This window comes from Malaclemys terrapin, chromosome 3 (assembly GCF_027887155.1).
Source record: "Malaclemys terrapin pileata isolate rMalTer1 chromosome 3, rMalTer1.hap1, whole genome shotgun sequence".
Lineage (NCBI taxonomy): Eukaryota > Metazoa > Chordata > Testudines > Emydidae > Malaclemys > Malaclemys terrapin.
The window spans coordinates 32206196-32233757 of record NC_071507.1 but is presented as its reverse complement, the minus strand read 5'-3'; the positions used below and the strand labels follow the sequence as shown (position 1 = coordinate 32233757).

Here is a 27562-nt window from a genome sequence, read left to right as displayed (position 1 = left end):
AATTCATATAGAGTGGAGGCCTGGGGGCAGTGTGGTATGGAGGGGTTGGAATAATAGAAACAATTTCCCAGTCCCTCCGTGTCAGACAACCTTAATGACAGAGTGTTCCCTGTCTCCACGGCAACTGGGAGCAGACCAGATCTTTGCTCAGGACCTGGGCTAAGGTTCTCCCCTCAGGAAGATGCCTCCAAGAAGCACACACTGCAGGTTCCAGGACTCCCTTTGTAGCAGAGATGTCACAAGATTTGTAAACAAATTTTAACTAAATGCTCTGTTTCTTCATTGGGTTAGCAGTTTTGAGGATAAAAACCTCAAAAACTAGTCCCAACATTTTTTTTTTTTTTTTGGCTTACTGAGGAGGGTTTGAAGGACAACACCTATCCTCCCTTTTCCCCCTCAGAAATGGGAGACAGAACGCCTCAGGAACCCAGCTCCCAGCTGGCATGTTGGCAAGGTCCACAGTGAGACAGTTGAGTAGGCCACTTGGAAGCTCCCTTCCCTGAGATGAGGCCAGAATCAGTGGCATGGAACTGGGGATAATTTTTTTTTTTTTCAAACTCCTCTCCCCCTTGCTCCTCTCTCCCCTCAGCTCTCTCCTAGGAATGCGGGTTGCCTTTCCCACAGCTTTCAGAGCAAGCGCGAAAGGTTCACTGGAGCCTCTTGAATCTTCGGGTAAGAGACACCCTTAGTAATCCCAAGGAAGAAATTCCTGTTCCCAGCCAGCGTGTAAGTAAGGTTCATGTAGAAATGGTTGAGAAGGCTGCAAAGCATCCCGCTTCCCACAAGCTGTTTTACCTGCAAGGGCTCAGCTGCCATGAAAGTGAGCAGCTCCTTGAACATTTGATACCAATGAGTATCACCAAATTCACAACCGTGAAAAACGCTTCACGGACCGTGAAATCTGGTCTGACCCCATGCTCACCTTTCTTCTGCGCTGCCTTCAGAGCTGGGCAGCCGGAGAGCGGTGGCTGCTGGCCAGGCACCCAGCACTGCTGGCAGTGCCCTGCCAGCAGCAGCGCAGAAGTAAGGGTGGCAATGCCATACCGTGCCACCCTTATTTCTGTACTGCTGCTGGCGGCGGCTCTTCCATCAGAGATGGGCTCCTGGCCAGTAGCCGCCACTCTCCAGCTGCCCAGCTAAGCTTCCCAGAGTTTAGCATGAACGGAGATCTAACTTAACAGGTGCTTATGTTTTTAGAAAATGAAAAATCCAAAAAACCCTCAAACCCCGCTAAGTTTACTCCTGGGGGAATTCTGCGCCACTGTTCATGCGAAGAATTTATATCCCCTGTAGATATCTTTGCTTCCCTGCAGAAAAATGACTTTCTGATGGGGAAGCAAAGGGAAACCACAAGAGCAGTCATGTTTTGGGTGCCCAGGGCTGCCAGTGGAGAGGTAAATCACTGTGACGCAGGGGGCGGGACTGGGGAAGACCCGACTGCTGGCTCCTACCCTGCACCGGGCTCATCTGCTAGTCCTGGTTCGGTTGGGGAGAACAGGACTTCCTCTTCCCCTGCACGGCATCTGGGGCCAGGTCAGACCCACGCTCAGATTTCTCCCCAGGCAGCAAGAAGCTCTGCAAACTCCCCACCCATCTCTCCTCAGCTGCAGGGGGAGGGATCACTGTATGGGGAGCTTCTCCCCCATCTGGCCAACCTCTGTGCATCCAGATCCCCTCATACCCAGATTCCCCCTGCAGAGCCCCACTCCCCCTGCACCTGGATGACCCCAAGAAGCTACCCGCACCTGGATTCCCCACTCCACCAAGCGCAACCAGCTGCACCTGGATCCCCACCCCAATGAGCCCCACTCTCCCAGCATCTGGATCTCCCCACTGAATCCCCCCACACCCCGACTCCCCTGCCAAGATCTATCCCCCCACACACCCAGACCCTGCACTGCTGACCCCAGCCACCTTCACCTGGACCTCCTGCAGAGTCCCATTACTGTTGCACCCAGAACTCCCTAACAAGCCCCTATGCATCCAGATCGCCTCCCGTACTCAGATTGCCCCACACAGAATCCTCTCAACCCACACCTGGATCCCCCAATACTAAGTCCCTCTACATTTGGATCCTGCCTTGCTGAGCCTGCCTGCCCACACCTGGTGCAGTTGGCACAGAGGGGCAGGGCCCTGGGGTGTTTCTGAGGCAGGCTCGGTCCTTGCGCCGTGTCAGGGTTGGGTACAGCCTCACTGCTGAGCCATGTTCCGGGTGGGGAGCTGCAGAGTGATCTCCTACCTCTGTGCAGCCAGTGGCCTGTACTCCCCAATATCATGCTGGAGCCTCCACATTTATTTGACAAATAAAACTTGCAGAATTTTAAAGTATTCTGCACAGAATTTTTAATTTTTGGCGCAGAATACCCTCGTGTAAAAATTGAATAGCAATTGTAATTGGTCTGTGTAATTGTTCTTGCCTTGTTTATGAAGGTGTGATTAAGGTGGAATGGAAATTCCCTATCAAGATTTGTAACTAAAAAGTAAAAGAACTTAATCTGCCTAAGATGAAGCCTGCTGCAACCTCCTAAGTAAAGGGTATCATCATACCAGCTGAGGGAGCATTGCAAACCCACAGATGAGAATAAGATTATTACTCAGACTAAACTTAGATATAGCAAGGTCAACACTGGACTATTAGCTGCAGTCTGTGCAGTTCTGTGTTCATTTGGGAGGCCTTTGGGAGGGTAGATAACCCCCACCCCAAAAAACAAAACAAAACAAAAAAACCCATACATAAAATATACCTTAAACTAGATTTCCGTAGCAGCTTTTATGGAACTGATGCTTCCCCTGACTGTTGTTTGCTGCACATTCAGAACTTCCAAATATGTGTTGGGGAGACAGCTATGGCTCCACTCAAAGAGATTGGAATTGCAGGCTAACACTATTATCCTTCTAAATGTTTTGTTGGTAAGCTCTTTGGAGAGCATAGAGACAAAGCAGTAAATGAGGCTTTAGACAAGGGAATTGGTCCCTCCCTTGTTCCAGTGAGAGAATCTTCAATTTACCTCATCTCAGCAAGTGTTCCCTTTGAAGCTGCTGCTCTTGCAGGTTCCTGCACATTAGGAGGAGGCTTTTGCTATATAAGGCCACGATTTGTTGGAAAACAATCCAGCTCCAAAAGCTTCTCTTGATTTTTGGGTTTCCTGAGTCTGGGAAGATTCCTGCTTGCAACATCCCTCACCCAGATTTCCTCTAAGGGGCATTTCAGGGTGGGCCTTCATCTGGAAGTGAACCACTCAGAAAAAGGATGCTTGAGATATTTATCATTTTCCCAAAGTAAATTAAAATAAACCGGCACTGTCTCATGCTATGGACCATCAAGCTCACTCTTCCATTTCCAGCAGATGATTCTTCAGAAACATGGTATTTGTGTACAGTTGCTAAGAAGTTAAATGTTCAGCACTATTTAGAGGAGTAGCCTTGTTCATGTCCTGGACATAAGCCCCTACTCAGTTACTCAAAGTTCTGTACCAAGAAGGAAAGTCAGTGTTGGCCAGCTCACCGAGACACATGAAGAGCCAAGGGAATGCCATCTAGATCAGTTAGCCTTTCAGTGCATTGCAGGCCAGTTTGGAACTCTATTGATAGCCCTATTTGCATCCCAGTCCAGTTGGAATATCAAGAGGTGCTATGTGAGAAAGAGATACACCAAAGTGTAGGTTGTGGTCCCCTTATCTCAGAAGTGAACTAAATGGCCTTCTTTATGCTCTCCCCTCTGCCCCGATAGTAAAGATGGTAAAGCAGATTGTGAAGGAGCAAGACCATAGTAATTGTAACTGCCTTCTCATTAACTCTCAGGTCTTGATTCTCAGACCCAATTTAAACATAATGGGAACCTCCTCTCAAACTTCACACACATGCAACGGTGCAGGGCTGATACTGAATCAAAATCCAGTGCTGCCTAACCCATCACCTGGAAAGGAATCAGTCATTCTTTCTGCAAAAGTAATAAACATCCTCCTAGCATCTTGGAGGAGATTCACAGATTATGTCTGTATATCACTTGAGGTTTAGATGTTGATGTTACAAGAGGCACGCATCAGGGGAAAGTCTGCTAAAGCTAAGGATATTCTGGTGTTTTTACAAGATAGCCTGACCAGTGGACATGTGGACAAGTCAGTGACTTCAGGCATATTGCACGCATAAGAAACGCATGAGAATCTCTCCTCACCAGCACATAACAGATGGCTGAGGACCACCATTCTTACCAGTCCTCAGTCAAAACACAGATTCCTTTCATGATCTTGAGCTGCATGCTACAAATCCTAATAAAACTGCCTTTCATCTTCACAGTTGGTAGGTCTCTTCCTCCTCTCCCTGAAAGTATTTTGCCTACTCGCCCCTTCCTGGTACAAAGGAGGTTTTGGAGCTTGGTGTGCTCTCAATGAAGTCTCAATTATATGCTATATCAAACATGGTAGTTCTGTGAACTAACCACACCTCCGTCCCCAATGTAACAGCAATCTTCCTTATTTAATAGGAAGTGATATTGTTATCCTGGATGAAGCCAAACATCCTAAGGAAGTAAAATTCATAAGTTAGAGGTGAACAAAGCCTACATAAGAATAAAGGTTTATATAGTGGAGGCATTTGGAGCCTGAGGTACAACTCCTCATTACCATGTACTACTCACTCTGTGGAAAAAGCAATGATTTTTTTGAAAGATCACACACATCTTACGAGAAGGTCTATAAAGCTACTACAGGACCTTCCATCCACATTTTTTCAAACACTGTAGTCAACATACTCATCCTTGCTGAGGCAGCATTTGGTGGAAGGGTGTTACAGAACAGGGTTCCGCAGTAACTCTTATGTTCCTTTTCAATCCTGCATGGGTAAATTGAACCCTTCCCCCTAGGGATGACTTACTGTTTTCTACATCCCACTGGGAAGATTATCTGACATGGAGGGAACTGAGAGAGGGAAAAGTCGGCCTTACCTGTGAATTTTCATTCTAGGACATTCCATGTTCTACAGTCTGACCCTTCCTTGGAGGGGATTGTATTATATCCAATTTCTTTCTGCCAAGGAGAGCCCTAGAATAGAAATTCACAGATAAGACAAGATTTTTCCCTGATTTGAGAGGATAGGGAGAAAGACTTGATTCTTGGGTGGGTTGGAGAGGGGAAGGCTGTAACAAATCAGGTTGGGCACAGAGGACTCAGAATGGGTGAGATAGGTGGCATAAATTTTTCACTAAAAAGTACTAGAAGAGTATTAAGTAAAAAAGGGAGTTGTTAAATGAAGGGACATAAGAGAAGAAAACAGTTGTAGAGCTCATTTCTTCCTGGTGCAAGTGAAAAGTGGCTAGTAGGAAGCTGATTACAACTCTTGATTGTGCATTGGTCCAGCATCTGGCACTGGCCCACTCCCATTATGTCCTGTACCTCACCCGGCATGGCTTTAAGCCAGGGCTGGGGTCTGGCAAAGGATCCTCATCATCAAGGATTTACACACCAGCAGAAAGTTCCCCTTCACATGGGGAATTGTCCATAGGCCATTTACAGCCAGAATCTGGCCACTTTGCAAAGTGGCCAGACAACACTGAAGAATCTAAAATAGAGCACCTTTTATTGGCATGGCAAAGCATAGTGTATATCCAGGCAGATTATAAAGTACATACATAAAAAATGAGGCTCTGTACTCCTGATTCTTTTCTCTTATACCAGGTTTAGGCAGGAAACTCTGTTGACCCCGGTGGAATTATTCCTGGTTTCTACTAGTCTGTGTGAAGATGAATCAGAATTTGTGAGCTTATCAGTAATGTAAAAAACTGAGACTTGAATATTTGATGATCTGCAACTTTATCTAATTAGATAGAGACCAACTGGTGCATTCTACGGACATGGTACCCTGATTTTCACACCTCCAAAACACAGTGTAGAAAATGCCACTCAGCTGGGCAAACTAGCTGCCTTTTAAGACCTTATCTGGACAAAAATGTAAAGGTATAGACGCTCCCCAGGTTACGCAAACCCAACTTATGCAAATCTGCACTTAGGGAAAAAGTTCCGTAAGCTTTTTTTTTCTTTTTTTTTTTTTCCCCCTTATTGTCGGGTATACGTTCCCGACTTATGCGAAATTCAACTTAGGCAAGGTGTTCCAGAACGGAACGCTTGCGTAAGTCAGGGAGCGTCTGTACTATGTTGGATTACGTTAGTTAGCTTACTCTAAAACCTAAACTTCTAGTCAAGTCAAGGCAAGTTAAAACTTAAACTCAAACCTTTTAGCATATACTAAAGTATAGCTTGCCATGTCTTGACTCGAGTTTTTGAGGGTTTTAATTAGACTTAGCTGACTAGCATGATCCAACCTCACACCTTGAAATCCTAGTCTAGACAAAGACATAGTGTAGAGGAATCACCGTAATATTCGTCCCTTGACTCAACAGCGATTCTCTCCCCTCCATCCGTTCCTCTCAAAAAATTAACATGACATATACACAGTATCTGCAGTGTTAATTTAATTACTAGACATTGTCTGTGCTATTTATATCCGTTGTGGGAATGAAGAGAAAATATGCCTTATTTTGTTTATATAAAGATTCTTTTAAACACTTCTCTCCATGATGTCTAGTAGTTGACAGTACACTTCAAGTCTATATACTCATTTTACTTTTGTTTTTTCAGAAACTATGAAAATTTGATCAACATGCTGTTAAATTGTGTGAATCAAAGAAATCTGTAAGTTTGCCTTTCTCTGAACTTTTTTTTATGCTAGTTTTTCTGAAATAAAAAAAAATGCACAGTAAAATAGATAGCTTAGATTACTGGAAATAACATATGCAGCCTTACCCGTACAGGACTGGTTAAAATGCAGTTTAGGTCAGTAGTGATCAGAAAGTTGTACTGTCTGACATCTCATACATGAAACATATTTGGCCTTGGCCTACTTCTAATGGACAAGAATCAACATCAATTGGCATGGATATAGGGACAGAAGGGCCATTTGTAGGGATGTTCAACTCTCCCTCCCAATTGAACAGGGAGGTATCAGGTCAACATGAGGAATCCTGCATTGCTGTCATCCATTCGATGCCTGTATTATAGGTGAATGTAGCCTTATAGTAGTTGTTTTCAATATCTCTGTCCTTTCCTAACAATTTCTGAGTTCAATTATTTGTCTAGCATAAAGATGGCAATGAAGTTCAAGTACTTTTAAATTACTGTTAACCAGGTAATTTGTATTTATTTTTAAAATACTACCAACTAAATAAAGATATGTGAGGTCTAATTCTCAGTTCCATTAAGGTAATTTTACACCAGTCTAACAGTGTAAAGAGCCTTTACATGGAGTTAGTTTGCACTAACTTCAAGGCCCATTTTCTCTCCCCAAGTGATGTAGAGGGGCCTTCTTTTACTAAGACTGAGGCCCGTATAGCGTGGTTGTAGAATAGAACATTAGTTTTATAGTGGTTAGATACACCTGCTTAACAGATGTTTTTTTGATTTTAGGTATATTTTTATAACCTTTTTTGGACAACAGTGTTACATGCAGCACTCCACTATTCATTGTATATGTTGTTTTTTAGCCCCTGGAAGTTTGAACACATAGGCATTGGCTTTCTGTCTCTCCTCCTGAGGGATGATAGGGTACTGCCTGTCCATGCCATAAGATTCTTTGTGCAGTGTCTCAACCACGATGCAATTGTGGTTCGCAAGGTAAAGATGGCAAATTGATTACAATTTCTCTTGCTTTTCCAATCCCTGATCAAATATTCGTTGTTGTTGTTTGTTATTTAGAGGCTCCAGTTAGGGAGCAGGGCCCTGTTTACACACACACATGTCCATCCCCCAAATTTCATATGATCTTAGGAGTCCTATGACAATGGCAATTGATCTGAGGGCTTTTAGATGAGCAAAAATTTGTACTATTAATTTTGTTTATCCTGCTTGTCAGTGAGACTTGGAAACACTTTCAGCATTGTGGAGTGTTGGGGGAAAGAGGAAACTAGATGGCAGGCTTCGTGCTATGGCATGCCATGCGAAAGAGGTTTAATTCTGTGTCTCATGCAGTGTTCCCTCTAATTTTTTCCCACACATGTGCAGAATGAATTTTATTATGTGGACCAGTATGGAGGTGAGGTGTGACACATCACCTCCATATTGGTCCACATAACAAAATTCATGTGGCGGGGATGGGGCCCAGGGGTTCGGAGTGTGGGAGGGGGCCCAGGGCTGGGACAGAGAGCTGGGGGGTGAGAGCTCTGGGGTGAGCCCGGGGATGAGGGGCTCAGGGCTGGGGCAGAGGGTTTGGGCTGTGGGGATGTGAGGGCTCCAGCTGGGGATGAGGGGTTTGAGATGCAGGAGGAGTCTCTGGGCAGGGGCAAGAGGTTGGGGTGTGGGGCGGGGGAAGTGAGGGCTCCGGCTGGGGGTGTGGGCTCTGGGGTGGGGCCAGGGCTTGGGGTGCAGGCTGCCCCAGGGCTATGGTAGGGAGAGAGGACTCCCTGCAGCTCTCTCTCCCCGCAGTAGCACCTGGGCTGGGGAGGAGAGGTGCCTCTCTCCTCTGCAGCAGCTCCAGGGCTGGGGCTGCGGGATAAGTGCATCTCCCCCAGCCCCGGCAGCTCTGGGGCTGGGGGAGAGTGTCTTCTCCCCGCCTCTCGCTGCCATGGCAGCTCCAGGGTTGAGCTGGGTTGGGGCTGGGGAAGGGGCGCCTCTCTCCACCGTGGCAGGTCCGGGAGCTGAGGGAGAGGCATCTCTCCCCGCTGCAGCCCTGAGCACCTGCGCAGCGCTTAATGGGCTGCTGGGCGGCTGTGCAGCTTAGAGGGAATTTAGGTCTTGTGTTCTCTGTAATGAGGGGGCTGAGATGGCTGTGGAGGAAGTAATCTCATCTGCTGGTGTGACTAAGTGCCACATGATGATGTTGACTGACTTTAAAGGGAGTGCCATTCACCATTCACTTGGGAGAATGAGTGACTATGATGTGAATAACTAGACAAATCCTTGCACTGAAAATGTGAAATGGATGAATTAATCCTCATTCTCCTTTTTAGATGGCTATCTCAGCTGTTGCTGGCATCCTCAAGCAGTTGAAGAGAACCCACAAAAAGGTGTCCATCTGCCCTTATGAAGTCAGTAAGTGTTTAATAAGAGATTTCAGGTCCTAAATACCTAAATTTATCCTGAAGCTTTCAGGAAATATATTTTCCCACCTACCTTACCAATAGAAAACACATGTTGTTATTGTGGTATAAACAAAATGGGTAACCTAACTAAAACATTTTTCACTTACCTTTAAAACAAAATGTATTCAGATCTAACAAGTAGATCATAGAATCATAGAATATCAGAGTTGGAAGGGACCTCAAGAGGTCATCTAGTCCAACCCCCTGCTCAAAGCAGGACCAATTCCCAGCTAAATCATCCCAGCCAGGGCTTTGTCAAGCCGGGCCTTAAAAACCTCCAAGGAAGGAGATTCCACCACCTCCCTAGGTAACGCATTCCAGTGTACTTGTAGTTTATTCAGCTGGTTGTAGGGAGGGTTGTGTATGTGTACACATTTTATATATAGACACAGGGCCTGATCCTTCTCCCTTTGAAGACAGTGGGAGCCTTGCAATTAACTTGAATGAGAACAAGATCACACTTGCATATACCATTAGGTGCCTCTGCTTTCTGTTCATTCCTTACTCCTTTTATCATCCAGATTATGATGAACACTATGTATAAACAAATATTAAATAACATTCTTTTTATATTATTTCTGTATTTGTCAGTGTGACAGATGACTTTTCTTGGTTCCATGGGTCCTATGAACCCAACATTCAGTTATTGTAAAGGTAAACATTTTAAACCTGAGTTCAGGAAGTTCTTTCCCTTTTTGTGCATGCATGCATTACAAATAGGAACAGGCAGAAAACTTCACCTGTCCCTTAAACAAGACCTCATAGGCTCGAGTGTTGTTTAAGTCATTTTCACTACAGGATTTCAGTGTGCCATTTTGGGTCCTCTCAATGGTGCTTCATAGTACATCACACATGAAGGAAAAATGAAATCTCTTCTTCATTTAGTTAAAGTTGTAAATCTTGTGATTTAATAGTATCTTTGTAACAAATTTTCTTGGTTTAAAAAAAATTGATGTGCTAACAAGTTGACTCCCTACTTCAAACTACATGCTTATCCCTTTCTGTATTGCACCACCTGTGACCAAAACCTTCCCAAAAACAAGATATGGAAAGTAAACTGGAAGCTGGAAGATAAATGTAAGCAGAACTGCTGGAGGATGAGCAGCATTCAAAGAAGTATTTGAAAGAAAATATGTTTGTCTTTTGAACTAAACACCCAAACAAGCTTTACAGATATTGGTCCTGTCTAGACTAGACTTCTTGGTTGTGTTGTAACTCTAGTTAACTGATATGATTGTAAGCACAAGTATGTGCTCCATGACTAAGGATAATCAATCTTTTTTTTTTTTTTTTTTTGTAGAAGTTCTGGGCAGTCTGCAAGGGTACTCAGTACACACTACTAGCTGTTCAGTTTTATGGGCTCAGGATCATCCCAGATGTCCTGTTGTTTTTGTATCTCAGAGGTAGCAACCCTATCCAGGACAACACTTGTTCCTAGCCATGAAGTGTCTATATTTGCATTTACAATTGTGTTAGCTAATTCCACTTAATTTCCAATCAGTTAGCTCTAGTTAGAACAGAACTCAAAACTCTAGTTTAGCAGGTCCTGTTTGTACAAAGGTATTGTTGTTAAACTTCTGTGGCAAATTTCATCTGGAGGAATGTTTACAAGTGACACACAAACTCTTGAAATGGCTCTCTCATGAAAAAGCTGACAGTAAATTATAAACGTGTGGGTATGTTAACAAGTATGGGCTCGTGAGCAAATCTGATATAACATTAATTCATCTTTAAAAACAGGTGGCGTCCCCAAGCCTTCCAGCATTCAGGCTGGTGACAGACCTGATAACCAGTGGCTGCATTTCGATAGTGAAAGTTTACCAAAGACTAAACAAGCTTGGGAGTCATGTTGTTTTGTGGAGAAAACACACTGGGGATACTATACCTGGCCTCAGTGAGTACTATTAAATTATGTATATTGTGGGCAAAATTGTATAAGAAAAACAGAAAGTTTGACTAATACTGTTGAAGTTAAAGGGACACTATTAGATCAAAAATAATATTTTGCATTTTCTTAACTATAATTAAAACTGAAAATTTTTTTGCACTTCTCCTGGCGTGGACAATGAAAATAGTCTCCATTTCCATGTTTATTGCAAATCAATTTCCAGCCAATTGTGAGCTTTTTGTGTGCTGCAAACATTGTGGGGAATATTTTTGTTTAACTATTCCTGTTGGAATTGCATCTCTTAGTCTTGGATTTTGTAAAAGCTTGTTTTACAGTCAATCGTTACAAAAATATTGGGGGTCTAAATTTGCCCCAATAATGCCCTTTTTTAACACTAGGTTTGAGAGGTGTTTATGATTGTCATCAAATTAAGCTTATGTCACATGCTATGAAAGTATAGGAGAAGATTACTGAAAAGCGTGTACATGGAATGGTTGAAATGTGAAAGTGTCAGTATTGATTCATGCTGAGAAGGACACAATTAGTGACATATTTGCTCTATGAATCCTCATGGAGAAGTTCAGAGAAAAGAGACAGCAACTGGGTATGATCTTTATGGACTTGAAGCAGGCATACATTCATCTGATTAGAGTAAAGTTTGTGACAGAGGTGTGCCAGAAAGATATGTCCATCAGCACCAGGATATGTATGATGGAATGATTACTCTAGTCAAAACTAAATGGGGCTACCGTAGAGAATTTCCAGTAAACATTGGCCTACACTGAGCATCAGCATTGAGCCCCTTTTTATTTGCAGTGTTACAGATGTGATGAGATTATACAAAGGGAACCACCTTGGAACATGATATTTGCTGATGACTTGGTAATATGTGCGGAAGATTGTGAGACCTGGCAAGCCAGTTTTGAACAGTGACAGCATAGTTTTGAGCAGGCAGGGCTTAATGCCAATGTCGGTAAGACTGAGGGTATCATGAATGAGGGAGAAAGACTCACCATAGAGGATATGGCAGAGAGATTAGAAGAGTGAAACAATTTAAATACCTAGGATTACTTGTTGTTGACAATAGTGCCCTCAAGTGATGCCCAGCATTACACTAAAGCTGTATGGTGCAAATGGTGGAAACTGACTCCAGTTCTCTGTGACAAAAAGATGCCGTTAAAGTGTATAAAACTGTATTTGACCTGTCTTAATGTACAGAAGAGAGACTTATCCAGTCACAGGAAAAGAAATCAGTATGCTCTCCACCATGGAAATGAAGATGTCAGGATGGTCCAATGGTTGGACACTTCATGATAGGGAACAGAACAAGGTTGTAAGAGGGCCTAATGTGGATTGCTCCAACTGAAGACAAGTTTAGGAAGGCTATTATACATTGGTATAGGCATACCCAACAGACACCCCAGAGTGTTATATCAGTAGGATGGCTCTTGCAGTGATTGTGGATGGAAGATGCCCAAAGGGGAGACCAAAGATGCTGGATATCAGCGGATGTCAAAGAGATCAGTCTGCACAACAGCTTGGTGTACAATCATGTGTTTTGGAAGAAGGCTATAAGTGTCACCAACCTGAAATAGTGGTGGCAAGAAAGAAGAAATTTGCTTTAGATTTTGGTGTTCGAGTCAACACATTTAATTTGATATCCGTATATAAAATGTAGAGAATTAACGTAATTGTTTTTTGTTCTTTCATTTATTTGGGAAGTATGCTAATATATATTTCCTCTAATATTTAGAAATATGGTAGTTTATGCTTCTGCTGAGCAACAACCAAAGCTTGGGAGGAGGAGAGAGGAGTTGTTAGAGGTAAGCATGCTAGGATTTTTTTTAAGGTCTTTTGAAAGTCTGGGTTGTTCTGTTTCAAGACTAGCACAGATTATTTGTGACTTAAGTCATCAGAGCACTGAACAGTCATCAAGATAAGGTTTGAAATAAGTTTATGGCCACATTGAATGGCTAATTACTAGGGCTGTCAATTAATCATGGTTAATGCATGCAATTAACTCAAAACAAATTAATGTGTTAATCACACACCAGGGCGCCATGCTCGGGGGGGGGCGCTGCTGCCTGCCCTCTTCTCCTGCCGCCCTGCTCCACTGCTGCTCCCACCTCCTCCTGCCCTCCCCCATGGAGCTGCCACTGGCCAAGCTGCTCCAGACCGGGAACCTGCCTGCTGCACAGAGCAGAGAGGTGGGGGGTGGGCTGATGTCAGGGTGTCCCTGTGTACCCGTTTGCTGCTGATCTGGGGCCTGGGACACGGGGAGTCTGGCTGCTGCTGGCCTTAGGGGTGGGCAGGCTGGGCCACTGCCCAGGGCACCAGGGGCGCCTCTGGAGCAGGGGAGCCCCTCCTCCCCCCACTGCTCTGCGCTGCAGCCACCGCTGCTCCTACTCCCCGCCCCCAAGGTGCTTGGCACTGGGATTTTGCTGTGCAGAGTGGGGAAGGGTGATGTTGGGGTGTCCCCATCTTCCTGCCCATGTACCCGGTCTCTGCTAAGCTGGGGTGGGGTGACAGGGAGCTCTGGGTCAGGAGTGGGAGCTGCTGGCAGCTGCTGCTGTCTGAATAAGCATTCAGGCTGGGGAGTGCTCTGCTTAAAAACACATTGTGCTGAACACACTCACTTCCCCCAACACACACACACTCTGTCTCTCACAGAATCCACACACACACACACACACACACACACACACACACACACACACACACACACACACTGTTTCTTTCACACACCGTTTGTCTTTCACCCACATACACACTCCCCCAACACCCGCATACACTCACTCTCTCTCTCTCTCTCTCATGTTCATCCAAAACACACACACACACACACACACACACACACACAGTCTCTCTCACACACATGCTTCACCCCCATATTTAAGTGATATTCTTATTGTTTAATAGTGAAATTAAAACTGCAGTTAATCATTATTTATTTTAATCTCGCAATTAATTGTGATTAATATTTTTAATCGTTTGACCGCCCTACTAATTACCAATTTTACTGATTCTAGTTGATAGTATCAGCAAGGAGACTGAACTTTCTACCCTAAAGGTGGCTCTTCCAGAACAGGACTGATGCATAATGGCAACATGGTGTGGGAAGGCCTGCTATTCCTGTTCTGTAGATAAATAGGATTTCTGCTCAGACGCTATCAGTCCAGCCATTTCACAATCATTACTTTTATCTGAAACTAAAGTTTCTTAGTCTATCATTATCATGCTAAATAAGCCTTACAATTTGTTTTTAATTCATGTAACCAAATATATATTTTTGCAGTTGTTGCGCCATCTCTAATCTTCCTTTTTTGAGAAAGGTTAGTGAGTCCTAGAGCTGCCTTGCAGTACCATCATCTTGATCTTTCCAGTCTGCTAGTTTTGGTGGTCGATCTCCTGATATCGAGCAAAGATCAGATAATCTAAAAGTCAATCAGTTGCCTTTGATGCCTCTGCCACATTGTGGTGTTTGATGTACTTGCTGGTGTGGCCTGGTGGAGTTCCCTTGGAATGCAGAGACTTGATTGAATTACTGATGACGTTGTCGTTTTATTTAGATTTGTAATATTCTACCATAGATGGTGTTGGTGCCTATTTTTTTAAAAAAAAGTAGGGTCACCTAGAATTATGTAGTGGGTTCACAGCAGTATATGCATTATGGAAAAAAAATATTTCGAAGACGTTTTAATCCTTTCCAGACAGGCATAGCCTGGATTTGTAGAGACATATAAAATAGGAATATAGAATTTGACTTCCAGGCGTATGCAATATGTGGACCCAATTTTAAACATGTGAGTAATCCCACTGACTTAATTTGGACTCACATGCTTAAAGGTAAGGGTATTCTCAAGTGCCTTACTGAATTGGAGCTTCTTTGAGGAGAAAGAATAAAAATGAGAAATGACTGAATGTGTGAAACCAAAATAAATTTTAAAAAATACTATGGAAAATTGCTATACAGGGGACCCAATTTTCAGATTAGTTGAGATACATTTTGCTTAAAAATTTGACTGTGTCAGTGCCTCGTAGTTTCTGTAATAAGTGATTCATGAAATGATGATAAAGATTTTGAAGTGATCAGGAGAGTGGTCATGAGTACAGAGCTGGTGCTCCATAGTCAGTGCCATTGGAAATGGCTGCTTTGAAGGCATTCTGTTAGTGGAAGGAAAGATGGCCCAACATCACTATAGGAGTAAAAGCCTCTTGGCACTAAGATGTTGACCTAATGCTTGTTTGGGGGAAATGGAGACTGCATGCATGATTTGGACTCCTGATTTGGCAAAAGTATAAAAAAAAAAATAAGAATAAGGACTTGGAAAGATTTTTTCCTCCCAAATGAGACTCTTATCATTGTGGTAGTTAAGCACCTTGAATTTAAACTAAGGCTTATCACTGTTTTCTTTTACAGGCAGAACAAATCATATATGATCACTTTTCCGATCCAAAATTTGTTGAGCAGTTAATAAAGTTTCTATCTCTAGAAGACAGAAAAGGAAAAGACAAATTTAATCCTCGCAGATTTTGCCTCTTCAAGGTAACTAGATTTTTATGGATAAATTACTTCCCTTTTATAGATAATTATCAAATCAGTGCGAAAAGCATTGCATTCAGTGACCCAGGTAATCACTGTTATTAAATGTTGAGAGAAGGTATGCCCTAAGGACCACTATGACCAACCTCATTATACTGTCTTCTGAATTCTCCAAATATATTTTTCCCTAATAGTGCTGATATAGAGAGGGTATATACACTTAGGGATAATTCTGTTTTGAACATATGAGAAACATTACCTAACTATATACTTAAACTTTAAATTTGTTTCTCAATCTTCTGTGTCTCTTACGGAAAAAATATTGTTAAGATCAATGGCTCCATGTCTAGTTGGCAGCCGGTATCAAGCGGACCCAAGGGTCGGTCCTGGGGCTGGTTTTGTTCAATATCTTCATCAATGATTTGGAGGATCGCTTGGATTGCACCCTCGGCAAGTTTGCAGATGACACTAAACTGGGAGGAGTGGTAGATACGCTGGAGGGTAGGGATAGGATACAGAGGAACCTAGACAAATTAGAGGAATGGGCCAAAAGAAATCTGATAAGGTTCAACAAGGATAAGTGCAGAGTCCTGCGCTTAGGACGGAAGAATCCCATATACTGCTACAGACTAGGGACCGAATGGCTTGGCAGCAGTTCTGCAGAAAAGAACCTAGGGGTTACAGTGGACAAGAAGCTGGATATGAGTCAACAGTGTGCCCTTGTTGCCAAGAAGGATAACTGCGTTTTGGGCTGTATAAGTAGGGGCATTGTCAGCAGATCGAGGGACGTGATCATTCCCCTCTATTCGGCATTGGTGAGGCCTCATCTGGAGTACTGCGTCCCGTTTTGGGCCCCACACTATAAAAATGGGAAAATTGGAAAGAGTCCAGCGGAGGGTAACAAAAATGATTAGGAGGCTGGAGCACATGACTTATGAGGAGAGGCTGAGGGAACTGGGATTGTTTAGTCTGCAGAAGAGAAGAATAAGGGGGGGATTTGATAGCTGCTTTCAACTACCTGAAGGGGGTTCCAAAGAGGATGGATCTAGACTGTTCTCAGTGATGGCAGATGACAGAACCAGGAGTAATGGTCTCAAGTTGCAGTGGGGGAGGTTTAGATTGGATATTAGGAAAAACTTTTTCACTAGGAGGGTGGTGAAGCACTGGAATGGGTTATCTAGGGAGATGGTGGAATCTCCTTCCTTAGAGGTTTTTAAGGTCAGGCTTGACAAAGCCCTGGCAGGGATGATTTAGTTGGGGATTGGCCCTGCTTTGAGCAGAGGGTTGGACTAGATGACCTCCTGAGGTCCCTTCCAACCCTGATAGTCTATGATTCTATGACTAATAACACTATGTTAATATGTATACATTTAGTTAAATAATTAAAAACTTGTGCAACTCAAAATGATGCATCATGTATGTGTACTATCCATATTTGTATATTGTATCTGCTACAGCAGTAGGTGGGTCCAAATTCTGAGGTGTTTGGGACAATAAATAGGAAAAGGAATATTCGATACAGAATTAACATACTAGTTTTTCAGTGACAATAGCAATACAAGCTGGTGCTCTTATTAGCCTGGGAATATTAATATAAATTGCATGCAATGTTAAAGGTTAAAAATATTTTAAGTGAAACATTTTTAAGTGTAAATCTTGTTTAACAGGGCATATTCAGAAACTTTGATGATGCCTTCTTGCCAGTTCTAAAGCCCCACTTGGAACATCTGGTAGCAGACTCTCATGAAAGTACCCAACGATGTGTAGCTGAGATTATAGCTGGTCTGATAAGAGGCTCTAAACACTGGACATTTGAAAAGGTGTGTACGTAACATTTTCAAGTGATCTGCAAAAGTAAAGGAATCCATTCCAGTTGTTTAATCAGCATGTGCTCATCAACTGAATGACCAGGTTGAAGGTCTTTCAGCATATTACTTAAAAACTAACTTTCACATCCTACCTTAAAAATGCATTTCTACTCTGAAAAGTGACTCTCTTCACATAGTATTGAGGAATCCCAAGTTTATTGGGTCTCAGTGATTTCCATATTTAAATGTGCTCAGTATGCAAGAAAAAATATTTTTTTTGTAACTTCCAGCCCTGTAAACTCAGTCAGAGATCTGAAAGTCAACATGTTCTTTCCATATAATGCATCAGCAGCAGTAATGAAGATTCTGTAGGCCAGATTAAGTACTTCATTTACACCTATGCAACTACATAGTTTGCTGATTATACTCACTGACACTTGCACAAAACCATAGCCTTGAACTTTTCCATAAATATATACATTCACACCTAGCTTTAGACATTGCCATTGATGTGCAAGGTAGAATAAAATCCAGGTTGCTGAATTTTAGCTGTGTTGTTCAGTAATACTAAAAATAAGCACTGATTTATTTGTTGTTAAAATAAACAGAAATAACTCTGGATATATACAGAGCAAACATGAATTAGAAAGTACCAGCTTCACTTTTCAGAGTAAACGGCATTTTAAAATGTCAAAGAAAATAATGTGCTGAATAGAGCTGGGTGATTTTTCAGTTCAGCCAGAAAGTGGAAAAGTCGGGGGGAAATATTCAGTGTGGTTCTGAAAATAATTCAGAATTTGGAAAAGTCCATTTTGGGCCTGCAAACTTCATGGGTCAGAGGATGTTCCTTTATAACCTATAGCCCAGTGGTTTGGGCACTGCCTGGGATGTGGGAGATCCAGGTTTGAATCCACTCTGGAGCAGGAATTTGAACTCAGATTCCACACATGTCTCAGATGAGCATCCTAACAACCAAGCTATAGGTGTGTTGCTTTTATTCTCTATTGTTGAAGCTGTTACACTTTGTAGATGTGGATTCAAATCTTTGTGCCTGATTCAGAGGAGGGAATTAAATCCACAACTCCTACCTCCTAGGTGAGTGCCTTAATCATCAGGCTATAGAGTTGCGCTCTCTCTCTTCCCAGTGAATATTTAAGTGTTTCTACAAAGTGGAACAACTTCAACGGGAGAGATTAAGAACAACAGTCCCATAGCCTGGTGGTTAGGATGCTCAGGTAAGGTAGGGGCGTTGAGGGGGCAGATCTTTGTTCCAGTCCCTGCTCCAGAATTAGGGGTTCAGACCTGGGTCTTCCACATCCCAGCCAAGTGCCCTGATCAGGGCCTGCATTACCTAAATCACACCCTTAGTGAGGTGGGGGAGTGGAGCTCGGCTGGGGCTGGAGTGGAGGTGCAGGTGGACCGGGCCCGGCTGGAGGCAAAGCTGGGAGTGGAGCGGGGGATGGGGGTGGACCAGTGCTGGAGGCAGAGCTGGGAGTGGGTGAGGACGTGGAGTGGAGGTGCAGGCAGAGTAAGGGATGAGGGCAAAGCAGGGGTGCAGGCGGAGCAGGGGATGGAGGCAGACCAAAGCTGGGGGAGGAGCTGGGCTGGAGGCGGACAGATTGGAGGTGCAGGGGTTGGGGGCAGAGCGAGGCTGGAGGTGGACCGTGGGCTGCGGCTGTGAGGATCAGAGTAGCAGGGGGCTGTTATTGTGACATTCTCTTGACAGCCACCCTACCAAGGCACCCTGAGCAGTCACCCTCGCTAAGGTCGGTCCTGTCCCTAACCACTGGGCTAAAGGTGTCAAAGGACAGGCTCTCTTTGCTGAAAAACTTTTCCCCAGCTGAAATTGATCAGTCAAATTCACAGTCATAGGTCATCTGACATTTCATTTTTGTTTGAATAGGCTATTTTTCCAAAAAATTCATCTTTCTGTAGTGCTGAATGTATTTTTAGGTTTCCTAGAATTTGAATCTGCACTTCTGCAAGTTAACTTTAAACTTTTGTCTCACATCGAGAGTTAGGCCTTGTCTACACTACAAAGTTTTGTTGGCAAAAGCTGCCTTTTGCCTACAAAACAGGGGAGGCATACATATTACAAAGCTACTTTTGGCAGCAAAATAAAATCACCTCAACATAAAACCTTTTGCGGCAAAGTTAAAGCAATAAGATAAAGTGTCAGTGTAGACATTGCTGTTAGTTTTGTTGACAGACTGGCTTTCCCCAGTATCCCACAATGCCTGCCATGACTACTCTGCTCACTGTTTTGATCTCTGCTGTGCTGCAGGCACGTGCCCCTCCCTTTTCAAAGCTCCAGGAAGTATCTAACAGCTGAGCGTGCTGCTCCACTTGGGAAACAAAGAGCAAATCATTGGAAAGCTCCTGTTCCGCCCTGCACTAAGAACACAGCGGCAGGCCGACTGCTGCTGTAGGGAGCAAGGTGGGGATGGGCTGGGGGAGGAGAGGACTGCTGTGCTGCTTTGATGTTCCCCAGGACATCTGAGGAGGCTGTGAGAGAACTGAGGGAATCACAGAACCATAGGCAGGCAGGCAGAGTGGGCTGCTTTGGGAAAGACTGTTTAGCAGACCCGGGGGCTGACGTGGCGGGGTGTCCCCCTGCCTCAGGATAGGTTGGTCAGCCTGCTGTCTCCCTTGCCCCAGGCACACCACTCTCCTTTCCCTCACCTACATACTTCAGTTGAAAAAGCAACTGACAGTCTACCAGGATGCCCCTGGAAGGGAACGATGGGATTGAGAAACCTGCATCCTGTGATGCTGAACCTGCCCCATGAGGCAATGCAACTCTTCCCAAAGCACCCTGTGGCCAGTTGCATAGTGGGATAGCTACCACAGTGCACTGCACTCTGTGTCAAAGCAAGAGCAGCTAGTGTGGATGCACTCTGCTGACACAAGGGGCTAGTGTGGACATGCAACAGTGGTTTTAATTAAAGCGGCATAACTTTTGCCGACGAAATTTTGTAATGTAGACAAGGCCTTAAATGAATTTTAACATAATTAGCCATACATTGCTTTTACTGCATTAAAAAAAAATTAAGAGTACTGTGTTGCAAACACTGGAATAAAGTATCATCTGAGACGGGAGACTACAAAAGTGCCCTGTCATTTGTTGGGATTTTCCTTTGTGCTCCAAAACAATATGTAGAATATTGAGTCGTTATATCTTGAATCAACTGATCAATCTCTAGAAAGTGTACTAAACAAGTAAAACCTCTTGATGTACACCCAAACCTCAAAACCATCTAGTAATAGAGAAAATGAGTCATTAACAGTCTTGAAGTATTTAAGAAATTAAAAGATTGTTGAAAAGGTAATTCAAGTCTCTTAATTCAGAAATGTTGTACTCAACAAAATATACATTCTAGATTTTGCTCTTTACATAGGTGACTACATTTCAGAGTGCTTTGGGATGAAAGGCACCAAATAAATGTAAGATAATTTCATCCACAAGATAATGGAAGAAGATTTGCCTTGAAGGCTGATCTCATGGCAAATCACATTTTTGGGACTACTTGCTACAGTTTATATATGGCAGCTGGAAACATTAGGAATTATATCTCACAATTATAAGTCAGGAGATCTGGGTTCTATTGCTGCCTCTTGCACTGAGTGATTTCCAGGGATTAGCTGTATGACCTTGGGCAAGTGATTTGACTTCCTCAATTTCCTCACGGAAATAACACTTCCGTACCCTACATCAAAAGTATTGTGAGGCTTAATTCACTAAAGTTTGGTGAGCACTTTGAGATCTTTGGACAGAATATATGTGAAATGCAATGTATTGCTGCTGCTGTTATAGTTCCCTTCTATGGCACCTCCTACAAACTGCTTCCCAAAACACTTTGCAGATCTGAATTTGGGGGGTTGGCTGAGCTTGTGAGGCTTTACACTTAATGTGGTGGCATATCTCTGTTTAGACCAGTGATACTTAGGCTGAAGCACCTGAGCCACAAGTGGCTCTTTAGTGGATCTCCTGCGGTTCTTTGCAGCACGTGATATTAAAACACTGTGATTTAATTATTAACCAGTCTAAGTTGTTAACTAATTGGGATGCTTTTGCTATGTTATTAACCACTTGTAGTTGATGAAATAATAATAGTTGGTCAGTCATTCTGCTGTGAGAATAATATTTATATATAAAAACTAAATAATTCCCCTGGCATACTGCTTAAATATGAATATATAGTACTATAGTAAATGAAACAGTGTATTCACACTGCTGTGACTCTTTTGGGTAATGTTGATTGCTAATTTGGCTCCTGAACCACTGAGGTCTGAGTATCACTGGTTTAGACAACTTTTGAGTGCCACATTCAATCAATTTTAAAATGTCAGGGAATATTCTATGTAGTGTAGTTGTAGCGTGTTTGTCCCAGGATATCAGAGAGATAAGGTGGGTGAGGTAATATCTTTTATTGGACCAACTTCTGTTGAGAAGAGCGACAAGCTTTTGAGGTCTGGGCCTGAAAAAGAGCTTTGTTTAGCTTGAAAGCTTGTCTCACTCACCAACACAAGTTGGTCCAATAAAATATATTACCTCACTCAGGGAATAGTCTGGGCATCAATGGGCAGAACTGTATTGATTTTGGTGAAAATTGGAAAACCAGAAGGTGGAAATGGGGGAACACAAAGAGCCTCTGTAATCTGGTTAGTAGACCTAGCAGCTTTAACCACCTGTGTAATTGTTACTCCTGGGGGAATTCTGCACCAAAAATTTGAAAATTCTGCACACAAAGTTTTAAAATTCTGCAAATTTAATTTGTCAAAATAAAGCTGTATAATTACGCCAGTTTCAATTATTTTAGTAATTTATTTCAAAATACCTGTCAGGAAGTATGTTTGTAACAATACAGACACACACAAAAATTCCCCTAGAAATAGAGTTAAAGAAACCCCTACGACAACCCAGTTCCTGTTTCTCTGCCCCCTCCCCCACAGAGCCCAACCAGGAGGCCAGATACTCATCCCCCCCCTCCCCCAGAGCCCAGCCATGGGGCCCTCCCTGGCCCAGACACTCACATCCCCTACCCCCGCAGAGGCCAGCTGTGGGGGCCCCCAGCCCATAAACTCACACCTCCCCTCCCAAAACCCAGCCCCACACACACACCCCCAGCCCAGACACTCACCCTCTGCCCTCCAAAGGCCAGCTGCAGTCTCCCCTCCCCCGCCAGCCCAGGCACTCACATCCCCTACCCCAGAGCCCAGCTGTGGGCCCCCTCCAGCCCAGACATTCTCATGTACCCCCTACTACCCAGAGTGCTGGGTCCTGGGTTTACACGGAGTTTCCTGCATGCCACTGCCTCCTTCTTTCAGGGCATGCTAAGTACTGCAGCTGCTGGGAATCCTCTGGCTCTCTTTCTGGCCCCCCCCCCCGCTCCCCCGGCCTTGTCTTCTATTTGCAAGTTGGGCTGTGCCAGGTCCAGCGGCCCCTAGTGGCGGCCAGCATCTCTGCAGCCCATTTGGGGGGGTGGGGGATGAATCTGCAAAATTCTGTGTTGCGCAGTGGTGCAGAATTCCCCCAGAAGTAAATAATTGTCTATAGATCAAAGAACTGGTTGATGGCAGCCAATAACACCTTTCACTGTAACAAAAACCCCATCTCAGCTCTGCCCATCTTCCCAATACAGTTTTAAAATGTAGACATCCTGAAAGAGAAAAGATGGAAGGGAGAGAAAAGAACAAGAATGGTGCAGAGAATGGAGTGAATGGGGATAACACAGAGCCCCTGGCACAGGAGGGAACAAGGGATGGGAACACACAGAACCTTTGGCATGGGAGGACATGGGGTGAGAATGGGGGGCACACAGAGACCCGGCATGGAGGATGGGGTGGGTGATTGCAGAAATAGAAGGGGATGGGAGGGTGGCACACAAGGAACATGGGGAGAGACTAGATGAATTCAAGGAGTCCCTGGTGCGCGCAGAGCACTCAGCCTGCAGAAACAACAAAGTGTGCAATCCTGTAGTAGTATTCTACTTAAACTGAAATAACCCAAGAGGCTGCATATGTGTGAACTTGACTGAGCAGTAGTTCAGAGCACCCTGTAAATAAAGTAGAAAGAGATGTTGGCAGTTTGAATTGTTGCCTTTCCTGGTAATTTTTTTCAGGATTCTAATAATGTTGAGCTACTGTAAGAAGCAAACTTCTCTTTGAGGGGTTGGGAGTTATAGAAGTTAAAGTAGGAACCATACATGGCAAAATCCATAATCTCACCTTTGCTTTTCTGTTGAGTAGGTAGAGAAACTTTGGAAGCTTTTGTGCCCACTACTTCGAACAGCTTTATCCAATATTACCGTGGAAACATATAATGATTGGGGAACATGTATAGCAACTTCCTGTGTAAGTTCTCCATATTTCTTAACTTTGCTCGTTATTCATGTTAAAATAAATTAAACACACACATTTTTGGTAATATGTAAACAAGAATTTTATGAAGAAAAATATTTAGATTTATTGTATTAGGATTAAATTCAAAGTAGTAAATACAACCTAAAAATTGCATTACATACTAATCCTTGAAGTCCTACAGAAAACAGTAAAATACATTCTTCTTCGAGTGATTGTTCACGTCCATTACACATTAGGTGTACGCGCGCCGCGTGCACAGACGTCGGAAACTTTTTCCCTTAGCGGCTCCCATCGGGCCGGCAGGGCCTCCTCCTTCCCGCCAGAGCGGCGCCCCGCTCCAGGGTATATATATCCCTGCCAACCCCTCCAGTTCCTTCTTACCGTCCGTGGCGGCGTTGGAACAACTCTCTCTCGTCTGAGAGTGTCCCTTAGCATAGTCATTAGTGTTATTTAGCAGTTATCAGTTAATTAGTAGTAGTGTTGAGCTTAGTAGTTAACAGCTCATTAGGTACTTAAAGTCCTGCTGTGGTTGCTTGGTCAACCCCGGCACCGGCCCTGGGCGGCGGGGCATGCCGCACGCCCAAGGCTTGTGCCACGTGCCGCAAGCCTATGCCATTGAGCGACCCCCACGACTCGTGTCTCCGCTGCCTGGGGGAAGCTCACCAGAAAGAGCGCTGCAAGATCTGCAAGGCCTTCAAGCCCAGAACTAAGAAAGAAAGAGACTTTCGCATTAAGCAGCTGCTCATGGAGACGGCGTTACAGCCCTCCACTTCGACGGCACCATCTGCCTCCGTGCGGTGCGCCCCGGCATCGGTGCGGGAACCGGCGCCAGCGGGTCACCCGAAGCCCACGGCACCGTCCCAACGGGGGCATGTTCGACGCCGGTCGTCTTCGCCGGCAAGATCGAAGGGCCAACCCAAGGCCCGAGAACGCTCCCCGCATAAGAGGGCAGCGCCGGCGAAGACCTTGAGTGTGCCTAAGGCCGGTACGGCCCCGGCACAGATCCCGGTAGTGGCTCCGGCGCCGAAAGGCCCGTCGAGCCCCGGGATGGGCGTGTCGAGTGAAGATGAAGGGCTGGAGGAGCTCGTGGAACAGCCCTCCACTCCGGACACATTTGAGGCAGCTAAGGACCTCGTTGCATTGTCCGTTGAGGCCCCTACGCGTACTGAGGACGCTCCGCCAAAGCTGCCACACAGAGGCAAGCCGGCGATGGTGCGCCCATCACGGTCGCCGTCTCGGCACCGTTCCGGGAACCGGTCCCGGTCGAGCTCCGCCTCGGTGGACTCCCGGTTGCCCTCGGCGCAGGAAGCACTGCAGCACTCGGGCTTCAACAAGCGGTCGGCACCGACTCAGCAACCAAGCACGAGTCGGCACCGCGAGGTATCGGCGGTACGTTACCCGATGCCGACCAGCCGTAGTCGTTCCCGGTCCCGCGATCACCGGTACCGATCCAGGTCCAGGTCGGCGAGACGTTGCTCCAGGTCCTGGTCGCGGAGGCGCTACTCCCGGACCGGCACCATCCTACGGCTCCGCCGTGGCCTTCCAGGTCACCGTCCGTGGTCTTGGGGACTGACTCAGACCGGTACGGCGGGTATGCCCATAGGGCGCAGGCCAACAGGGACTACGAAGCCTATGGCCATTCCCAGTGGGGCCAACCGAGCCAATGGCCATTCTGGACACCCTGGGCCTACCACCAGCAAGGGCCTCCATCGAGGGCCTCGAGATCGAGGCCATCAGGGTACGGATCCCGCTCCCCGCGGCACCGCCCGCCATCGCATAAGGAGGCAACGGTCTCTAGACCACCAGAGCGGGAGGGAGCGGACTCGGCACCGAGCACGGTACCGTCCCAGTCCCACACTGTGGGTCAGGCCCCAGAGGAGCAACCGGTCGACGCCGGGTTGCAGGAAAATGAGGATGGGCAGAAGGCCCCGACCTCTTCCTCCTCGCCAGACGAGGCAGTAGCGGGCACGACGGTGTCCGGCCCTCCCCCGATTGACCATCGGCCGCACCAGGACCTGCTTCGTCGGGGAGCCCTCAATCTGGGCTTGCAAGCGGAGGAGACCGTAGAACAGGAGGACCCCATGGTCGATATCCTGAGCCCGGAGGGGCCCTCTAGAGTCACTCTCCCGATTATACGGACAGTCCAGTCCAACTATAAGACGGTGTGGCAAACGCCGGCCTCCAGTGCACCGACTGCAAGAGGCGTGGAGAGGAAATACTTTGCCCCATCTAGAGGGTTTGACTTCCTTTTTTTACACCCGTCCCCTTGTTCGCTGGTGGTCTCGGCGGTCAATGAGAGAGAGCGTCATGGCCAGCAAGCTCCTGTGCCCAAGGGCAAGGAAGCTAAGCGTTTAGACTTGTTCGGGAGGAAAGTCTATTAATCTGGGGGCCTTCAGCTGAGGATCGCTAATCAGCAGGCGATTCTAAACAGGCACAATTTTAACTCTTGGGCATCAGTCTCCAAGTTTAAGGACTCCCTACCGCCTGACGCACACCAGGAGTTCACGGCCCTGGTGGACGAGGGGATGGCGGTGGCCAAGACCTCATTGCAGGCCTCCCTCGACTCGGCCGATGCAGCAGCTAGAACAATCGCGTCGGGGGTAGTGATGAGGCGTTCGGCATGGTTACAGGCTTCAGGCCTTCCGCCAGAGGTGCAGACCACACTGCAGGACCTCCCGTTTGAAGGGTCGGGCTTGTTTTCTGACCAAACGGACGCCAGGCTACATAGCCTTAAGGACTTGCGAGCAACCCTTAAGTCGTTGGGTATGCACACCCCGGTGACACAGCGCAAGCCCTTTAAACCTCAGCCACCACAGAGACAATACCACCCTCGTCCTCGGCACGAACCATACCGCCGTCGTGGCAGGGATAACAGGCGGAGACGTAACAATACGCCTAACCAGGGCCAGGGTCATGGCCAGGGCAAGCCGCAGCCAGGGAACAAACCAGGCTTTTGAAGCTACGCCCGAGGACAGTGTACCACATTCTATACCGGATCCTCCTCCGAGTTTCAAGGACCGCCTGTCCCATTTCTACCGGGCATGGTTGCGCATAACATCGGACCGCTGGGTCCTGCGCACAGTGAAGGCGGGTTATACCCTCCAGTTTTCCTCGCCCCCTCCCTGCCATCCCCCTTCCCCGTCCCTCTTCAGGGACCCCTCTCACGAGCAACTTCTCATGCAGGAGGTACAGACCCTTCTCGCTGCAGGAGCAGTGGAAGAGATCCCACCAGACCTAAGGGGAAAAGGATTCTACTCCAGATACTTCCTGATCCCCAAGGCAAAAGGGGGCCTCCGTCCTATTTTGGACCTGCGCAACCTAAACAAGTTTCTGATCAAAGCGCGCTTCCGTATGGTCTCCCTTGGAACTATTATCCCATCCCTGGATCCGGGGGATTGGTACGCTGCCCTCGATATGAAAGATGCCTATTTTCACATCGCTATCAATCCGGCCCACAGGCGGTTCCTGCGCTTCGTTATCAACCAGCGCCATTTCCAATTTACGGTCCTGCCCTTCGGCCTGACATCGGCACCACGAGTATTCACGAAATGCATGTCCGTGGTAGCAGCCTTCCTTCGAAAGAGAAGGATGCGTGTGTTTCCGTACTTGGACGACTGGCTTCTCGTGGGCAGGTCGGAGGCCGAGGTCCGATCTCACGTGACGCTGGCCTTGCAGACGTTCGACAGACTCGGCCTCCGGGTCAATGTGCCCAAGTCCACGTTAGTCCCCACACAGAGACTGGACTTCATAGGTGCAACCCTGGACTCGGTGACTGCACGGGCAAGCCTCCCAGAGTCACAGTTCCTGACAATTCAGAGGGCCGTAAGCTCAAT

The 27562-nt window shown here is 45.7% G+C and overlaps 1 protein-coding gene across 3 annotated transcripts in view; it reads left to right on the top strand.

Moving 5' to 3' along the window:
* PSME4 (proteasome activator subunit 4) overlaps positions 1–27562 on the top strand; it is a 220677-nt gene that overhangs the window by 132920 nt on the left and 60195 nt on the right. For all 3 annotated transcript variants that reach the window (XM_054022245.1, XM_054022244.1, XM_054022246.1), the window contains 8 exons: positions 6633–6686; positions 7535–7664; positions 8996–9077; positions 10868–11021; positions 12769–12838; positions 15436–15561; positions 17226–17378; positions 23616–23720. In XM_054022245.1, the coding sequence (XP_053878220.1) occupies positions 6633–6686; positions 7535–7664; positions 8996–9077; positions 10868–11021; positions 12769–12838; positions 15436–15561; positions 17226–17378; positions 23616–23720 (874 nt within the window). The remainder of the gene's footprint in view (positions 1–6632; positions 6687–7534; positions 7665–8995; positions 9078–10867; positions 11022–12768; positions 12839–15435; positions 15562–17225; positions 17379–23615; positions 23721–27562) is intronic.